This window comes from Propithecus coquereli, unplaced genomic scaffold (genome assembly GCF_000956105.1).
Source record: "Propithecus coquereli isolate 6110/MARCELLA unplaced genomic scaffold, Pcoq_1.0 Scaffold576, whole genome shotgun sequence".
Taxonomy (NCBI): domain Eukaryota; kingdom Metazoa; phylum Chordata; class Mammalia; order Primates; family Indriidae; genus Propithecus; species Propithecus coquereli.
This window is the reverse complement of record NW_012151685.1, coordinates 118,392-127,226: the sequence shown is the minus strand read 5'-3', so window position 1 is coordinate 127,226 and position 8,835 is coordinate 118,392. Positions and strand designations below refer to the sequence as shown.

General features: G+C 34.5%; 1 protein-coding gene across 1 annotated transcript in view; it reads right to left on the bottom strand.

Moving 5' to 3' along the window:
• Positions 1 to 8,835, bottom strand: part of PPFIA2 (protein tyrosine phosphatase, receptor type, f polypeptide (PTPRF), interacting protein (liprin), alpha 2) — a 160,151-nt gene that overhangs the window by 124,406 nt on the left and 26,910 nt on the right. The window contains 2 exon segments of the mRNA XM_012658160.1: positions 2,817 to 3,037; positions 6,882 to 7,017. Of these exon segments, the coding sequence (XP_012513614.1) occupies positions 2,817 to 3,037; positions 6,882 to 7,017 (357 nt within the window).

Here is an 8,835-nt window from a genome sequence, read left to right as displayed (position 1 = left end):
TACATAAAAATTAGCCGGGCATGGTGGTGCATGCCTGTAGTCCCAGCTACTCGGGAGGCTGAGGCAGAAGGATTGCTTGAGCCTAGGAGTTTGAGGTTGCTGTGAGCTAGGCTGACACCACAGCACTCTAGCCCGGGCAACAGAGTGAGATTCTGTCTCAAAAAAAAAAAATAATAATTTTGGTCTTTATCATAAGAGCAATTGAAGGGTTTGAAAAAGGGAGAATACATAAGCACATTTGTCCTTACAAAAGTCTGCTCTTGGTGCAGTGTTAGGTTGGATCATATTGAGAGCTCAAATACTACAAAGAAACCAGATAGAAACTGTTGTTGTCATCCAGGTGAGTAACTATTTTCATGTGCAGTAGGATGATAAGAGTAGAAAATTAGGTAGATTTGAATCATATTAGAAAGTGTCCAACAGATTTAGATGGAGCCAGATAAAGGCATTGTTCAAAATAGTAAAGTCCTTTTCATCAGTTGAAAAAACAAGTTAAGAATAGTTCCCTGATATTAGAAAAATCAAATCCACCTGAAACAGTGGGTTCTTCATTGGGGTTAGTCAAGGTAATGACAGAAAAACTGGATATCATTGAGATTCAAGAAACTATATATTAAATTAATATTGAAATAATCATAATGCCAACATTTCTCACTATTTGAAATGTCAATTTGTACAATTTCAATTGTATAATGGAAACCACCCATTATCAGGATACTATATGGTGATAGTAAATTTTTTCATATCGAGTATGAAATAATTCATTGAATGCATCACCCCCGTTTTATTGCCTTTGAAATGAAAATATAATAAAGAGACTTCTTAGGCTATAATATTAAATTATATTTTGCAGATGTATTAAGCCTTTTATGTTTAAAGAATGCAAATGAATTTGGTCCTCTTTGCTTACTTAGAAAATTTGCACACATATTTCCCCCAAATAGCAGAGGATTTTTATTGATCAGTCTGATTTGCCATAAACTTCAATACTAATGTGTGAAAAGTTTATCTTCACTGATGTAAGAATATTAATTAATCATGAAAAGAAATCTATATAAGAATTGGATCTCAGTTTAAAATATTGTATGTAGCAGCCAAACTTGAAAAGCAAGTTTTAGGCACCAGTGAATATGTTACAGTAGGAGACTAGGAAATTGGGCTGAGACTGGGTGTAGGGGCTTGCAGAGTGAATGCAGGTACTGAAATAAACAAGCTTTAGGCAGAAGCTAACTAGGCTACTAGGCTAGGAGCCAGATGCAGGGGCTTGCAAAGTGAGTGCAGGTGTTAAGGTCTAACTAACAGGGGCTGAGAGCCACAGACAAGAACCAGCCTCAACCAGCTTGTCAGCTATCTAGGTCACCTTACATGAACTGTGGCTAATTAAAATATCATTTGCATTGTGGTTTTAAAATTTTCCACCCTTGAAATCATTATGTCAGTTCTGAAATAACTATTAATATATAAAGTATGAAAATGGGAGATAACCCAATTCTTGGAATTACTACCCAAATTCTTAGTAAAAACCAACCCCTTAGCTTTGAATATTCTTGTTTTCAATTAGTGAAACTTCGTAAGACCAAAACCACTTCCTTCTGGTGCAGCTGCTCTTTATTAGCCTGCCCACTCCCTCTCTCTTGAGAGAGTGAACTTTCACTTTTGCTCTCAATAAAAGCTGATTCCTTTTGGCTTATGTGTTGCATCCTGAAATTCTTTTCTCCCAAGAGTACCAAGAGCCTGAAAATACCTCCCTTGGAGGCTGATAACAAATACAATTAACCAACCAAAAGTGTTAAGATTAACAATCTGCATTTTTCAGGCATTATATTACTATATAAATTTAACTTTTATTGTTAAGAATAGTAGTAGTACCTTTAGTTTTTAAAAGTTAAAAGCATTAACGTTTTTTTTTTTAACCTAAGTATTACTGGTAGAGAAGAGCACCCTATCTTGCTTTCACATATGCTCTGCTATAAACTGAATTGTGCCCCTTCTCTTCAATTCACATGTTGAAGCCCTGACTCCCAGTGTGACTATATTTGGAGACAGGACTTTTAGGAGATAACTGAGGCTAAATGAGGTGATAAGAATGGAGCCTTAATCTCATGGAATTAATGTCCCTCACTTTCCCTGGAGCCGGGAAGAGAGGCTTCACCAGAAACAACCCTGCTGTAACCTTGATCTTAAACTTTCCAGCCTACAAAACTGTGAGAAATCAATTTTGTGTTTAAGCCACCAGTCTATGGTATTTTGTTATAGCAGCCCAAGGAGACTAAGACACGTTCCATAGGTGTTCAATGAAATACACCATCTCTGATATAATGGCCTTAAAATGGACAAAAAGAACATTAAATTAATTTCACTCTAGTGTTTAAATACTTTTAAGGTAGCTGAAAGCACATTATTTTGCATGCTATTTGGCACCTTTATTGCCATATGAAATGTATTGAAGAATGTACCTTATTGCATTCTTTTCCTTTAAATAGTAAATTTTAAGTTTAACAGCGTTTTAAACTTCATTGCAGAAAAATGTATTCTTAATTCATTCTTTTCTATTGCCCCTAATGTTACTAGTCTATATATGCTTCATGTATGTTCCTTACAAAGGATGTCCTAATTTTATACAGGAGATATACAGATATCTTGGGAATCTTGTGAAAATGCACCTTTTGATTCAGTGGGTATGTGTTGAGGTCTGAGATTCTGCAGGTCTAACAAGTTCCCAGGTAATACTAATGCTTCTGATCTGATAATTACATTCTTGGTACAATATCAAGGTCTTCTAATCCCTTGAAACCATCAGTACCAATTGAAGTCACCTGATTTCTTTGTTGATGGCATCCAGTTGTTCCTGAAGCATCATGGCTAGAGTCTGGGCATCAGAATGACCACTTGGAGAGAGAAGATCCATTGAGCTAAAAATTGTCTCTCTGTCATCATCATCAATATCAGACATTTCAGTGTCACTTTCAAAAGGGTGGCTGCTTAGTACTCCAATTTGTTGAGTTCTATTCCACTCATGATCCCCAAGTGATTTCACCTGAATGATAAATGAACAATGTGGACTATTTATCATATTGTTCATTTTCAAAACGCTAATCTTAAAGACAACAACAAAACCAACATGCATGCTTTCCTAGATGACCTTGCAAAAGTAGAACCAGTTATTAACATTTTAATTTATTGGTTCAATAAAATAGTTCCTTGACATCTTAAGTAATGTCAGGTATTAATTGTCAACATAAATATCAAGATTTTAATAGAAATAAAGATGATAAACTTCCATGTGATTTATAGCTTGGTCACATTTCAAGGTAATAATTACTTTAGAGCATCTACATTTGCAACACTTTTTTCCAAATATAACAATCTCTCTTCACCTGTACTTAAGCATTCACATTTCTTATACTAGTCTTACTGATATTTTTACTATTATGAGCTCAGACCACAAATATTATCACACAAGAAAATACATAAAAATTATCTTCCCAGTATTCATTTACATAGATTATAACAAAATATTATTAAAAATATTGCAAAGTGACTTACAAGCATACCTCAGAGATATTATGGGTTTGGTTCTAGACCGCCACAACAAAGTGAATATCGCAATAAACTGAGTCATATGAGTTTATTGGTTTCCCAAGGCATATAAAAGTTATGTTTATAGTATACTGCAGTCTATTAAGTGTGCAATATTATTATGTCTAAAATAATGAGCGTACCTTAATGAAAACATACTTTATTGCTAAAACAAAAAAGTGTCAAGGGCCCTCTGAGTCTTCAGTGAGTTTGTTCATTTTGCTGGTGGAGGATCTTGCCTTGACACTGATGGATGCAAGCTGATAAGGGTGGTGGTTGATGAAGGTTGTGGTGACTGTGAGAATTTCTTAAAATAAGACAACTGTGAAGTTTGCTGCACTGATTGACTCTTTCTTTCATGAAAGATTTGTCTGTAATATGCAATGCTGTTTGATAGCATTTTACTCACAGTATTCATTCAAAATTGGAGTCAATCCTCTCAAAACCTGCCACGCTTTATCAACTAAGTTTATGTAATATTCTAAATCCTTTTTGTCATTTCAACAATATTCACAGCATCTTCATCAGAAGTAGATTCCATCTCAAGAAACCACTTTCTTTGCTCATCCTTTCCAGAAGGTTTTCAATTGACTTTGTCCAGATCCATTAAAGGAATCACTATCTATGTCATTACAGCATTACAAAAATAATAATACTTGAAAGTCAAAATTACTCCTTGATCCATGGGCTACAGAATGGATGTTGTGTTATCAGGCATGTAAACAACATTAATCTCCTTGTATATTTCCGATTTCCATCAGAGATCTTTGGTTACCAAGTGCATTGTCAATGAGAAGTAATATTTTGAAAGGAATCTTTTTCTGAGCATGAAGTCTCAACAATGAGTTTTCAATATTCAGTAAGCCATGCTGTAAACAAATGTGCTTTCATCTAAGCTTTGTTATTCCATTTATAGAACACAGGCAGTGTAAATTTAGCATAATTGTTAAGGGCCCTCGGATTTTCTGAATAGTAAATAGTATTGGATTCAACTCAAAGTCACCAGCTGCATTAGCCCCTAACAAGAGAGTTAGACTGTCCTTTGGAGCTTTGAAGCCAGGCATTGACTCCTGTCTAGGTGAAAAAGTCTTAGATGGTATCTTCTTCCAACATAAGGCTGTTTTGTCTACATTGAAAATCTGTTATTTAGTGTAGTCACCTTCATCAATTAGCTAGATCTTCTGGATAACTTGTTGCAGCGTCTACATAAGCATTTGCTGCTTCACCCTGCATTTTAATGTTATGGAGACACCTTCTTTTGTTAAACCTCATGAACCAACCTCTGCTAGCTTCAAACTTTTCTTCTGCAGCTTCCTCTCCTCTCTCAACCTTTGACAGAATTGAAGAGTGTTAGGGTCTTGCTTTGGATTCAGCTTTGGCTTAAGGGAATGTTGTGGCTGGTTTGATCTTCTATCCAGACCACTGAAACATTCTCCATATCAGCAATAGAGCTTTTTTGCTTTCTTATCATTTGTGTGTTCACTGGAGTAGCACTTTTAATTTCCTCCAAGAACTTTTCCATTGCATTCACAACTTGGCTAACTGATGACAGAGGCCTAGCTTTTGGCCTCTCTCAGCTTTCAACATACTTTACTTTACTAAGCTTAATCATCTGGCTTTTGATTTAAAGTGAGAGACATACAACTCTTCCTTTCACTTGAACACTTAGAGGCCACTGTAGGGTTATTAACTGACCTAATATCAATAGTGTTGTGTTTCAGGAAATAGCGAGGTTGAAGGAAAGGGAGAGAGAAGGGAAATGGCTATCAGTGGAGCAGCAACGACGTATACAACATTTATGGATTAAGTTCACCATCATATATGAGAGCAGTTCATTGTGCCCCAAAATGATTACAATAGGAACACCAAAGATCACTGATCATGTATCACCATAACAGATACAATAATGAAGAAACAGTTTGAAACATTGTGAGAATTGCTATAATGTGACACAGAGACACAAAGTGAGCACATACTGTTGAAAAATGGCACCCATAGACTCATTCAGTGCAGACTTGTCACTAACCTTCAATTTGTAAAAATCACAATTATCGGTGAAGCACAATAAAGCAAAGCACAATAAAATGAGGTATGCCTGTAATTTCAACTCCACTACTGTAGTAAATTGAATGATTCATTGATTTTTTAAGCCTTAGATATGCTAATTTACATGGCTATGTTTTTTAAATTAATATGAGAAATCCTCCATTTGAATGACAATATTGAGTAACGAACAAACTAGTGTTTTTTATGCTGTGATCTGACAGAATGAACGGATTGAGCATAAAAGAGAGGTCCCAGAGTTTTCTGCTTTTTAAAAAATTGGTTTTCATTTTTGTGATCATGTAAAATGATTTATATGGAAGATCACATGATATATCCCTGAGCATTGACTTAAAAACTGAGTACCTGAATTAGCATTTGTGTTACAATTTGTTTTAGTACTAAGTAGCACTAAATTATTTGTTCCATAATAATGAGAAAAGAACTGAGATGAATTTAATTCGGTCTTCATTTATTCATTTATTTATTCATGTATTCAAGAGATATTAAATGCCTACTATGAGGGATTAATGTATACATGACATACTAGTGCCAGTTAAAACCCAAAAGGTGTCAAGTGCCTTTGGACAAATAAGGACAAATGGGTTATATAGTATTTTGGGTAAATAAAAGTGGTTGAGGAGAAAAAAACTATACTTAGGGTACAAAGTACCCTAAGTAACTATATTACTTCTCTATAAAATACAACTATTAACACATTAGTCAACAAGCATAGATTACAAATTTTAAGTTATTGACGGAATGTATATTTTGCTCAAAGTGTTTTTAAAATAGCAAATTTAATTAAAATATTTAATTAATTTGAATTAACAATATGAATACCATTGCTTAAGTGCCCAAGCAACCCAAAAGTCCATGTGCTAGGCAATATAGCATAATGATTAAGGCATAGTATTTGAAACCACAGAAATATAAGCCCAAATTTTGACTCCATCACTTTGCTACCTATGTGATGTTGAACAGTGGATCTTTCTGAGCCTCAAGATTTTTATGTCTGAAATTAGTATAAAAATAGTAGCCACTTCATAATGTTATATGGATAAATACGTGGGAAACGCTTATTCAACTTCTGGCACATAGTAGTGGCTTTATATTAGTTACGATTCTTAAAATGCCATAGTCCATCCTTCAAACTAATAAAAATGCTGGCATTTTGAATTCTCTCAGTGTTAACATTCTATCCAAAATGGAATGATGTATTTAAATAAAACTAGAAAAGTTGAAATTAGAAGATTAACCTTTGGCTCATCTCTTCGCACACCCATGCGGCCTCTTCTTGGCCTTCTTATTACTTTAGTTGTTCTGTAATCAGACTGGCTGTCCACTAGGGACCCAACTGAATACCGCAACTCAGCTGAGGTGTCTAGATGAGTTCTGGAAAAAAGGAAAAATGTGAAATATTTCCAATCTCAAAAATTAAACTTACCAGCAAATCACTATCTACTGCTTAATTGGCAATAAAGCATAAATCCTCAAGGAAATAAACCTCAAGGAAGAAAACTGATGAAGTGTTGTGATTCTTTGAGGCCTCTTCAGAGATTTAGGTCATAAGTTACAGTCTTAGGTCCATTTCTGAAAGTCAAGTGCACTTTCTCCTTTAGAAAATGCAGTACTTTCAACCTTTCTGTTCATTATCCTCATTTTCGAATGCACTTTTACAATAAAATATATTAAGATTGACACTCAAAATCCATTGGATTAAATTCTGATAATTCTATTCAGTCTAAACTCTTTAGTGGATATCTCAATATTTGTTATTTACTGCTGCAATTGTTTTAAATATTTCTTACAAATTTAATTGTGTGAACTTTTGGGATCCCAGAACTCTCTAATTTTAAAATTTTGGGGCAAATTTATTCACATATCATATATTTTTAACATTCTGTATTTCCATTTAGAGAATCAACAAAATGCTTAAAATCAGATTGATAAGACATTGCTCTAAAAGGATGAAGAAAAATCTTTTGAAAAGGACATTTGATTTTCAAATATGCTTAAAGACAAAACAGTTAGAAAATTCCAACTGGAAAATATTATTACACAAGTTTTCAATAAACATGGTAATAAAGTACATTATAATCAAAGTGCAGAAAATGTTTCTCCAGGCATATTATTTATATATGGATTAGCAGCAGATTCATTTTATTGCTGCAGTGATGATAATAACGGCGACATCATGCTGTCTTATAAAATGAAATAACAGATCCATCATCGGTAGAAGATATACTTGAAGCTGTATTTGCTGTTGAACTTGGTGCTCCTGCTGATTGACTATATTCCCTCCTTTAGTTCTCTTTGCATAAAGACAAGCATTTCCAAATATCTGGCAAGATTAAAAAGGTTAGATGACAGTGTTTGCAACAGTGGAAGACACTGATCTAACTTAGGAAGGACCTCGTTTTGCCAACTGGAACATTAGAACAAATCAACTAAGAAATCATCCTTAGACGACAGCTATTGCTTTTATGGAGATAAACTTGAGACTTAATCAAGTAACCTGGTTTTACTGTGGATAAATCATATATAAAAATTAACCAACCAGGCCATACTCGTAAATGGTACAACTCTCAGTCTTTATCTATTGGGAAGAAGTTCTAAGTTTCTTGAAGACAAAGATCAGATTTTAGTCACCATTTTATGACCAAGGAAGTGTGCCAGGCACATAGTAAGCACTTCATAAATATCTGGTAAGATAGTGATTGAATGAAATCAATTAGAATACAGTCCCAAACTATCTAGCTCAGAACATTCTAGGTCCCTTTTGCATGAGGCTGTTTATGTTCATATCCCTTTGGGCATCAGAGTGGAGTTCCAAACACTATAACTCATCATCCTAGGAGTATTGTTTTCTTGTTGTTTTATTTATCAACTCCAGATCTTTTATGAAAATATGAAACAAAACACAGATCTGACCATATCAGTGCCCTGCTTAAAACTGTTCGATGTCCTTAAGAGGCCCTCTGTAATTCAAGCCTTTCCTACTTTCCAGCTTTACTTTTAGCTACTTTCTGCCTGACTTTCCATCCAACTATGCTGACTTTCTGTCAGTTCTTCAATAACTCACAATTACTGTTACTTTTGAGCCTTTGAATATGCTGTTCTTTCTGCTGAAAACAACCTCTTAATACATTTACATGGGTAACAGTTTTAAGGTCTTAGCTTTAAAGTGCTAGTGCCATCCACTATCCTCCA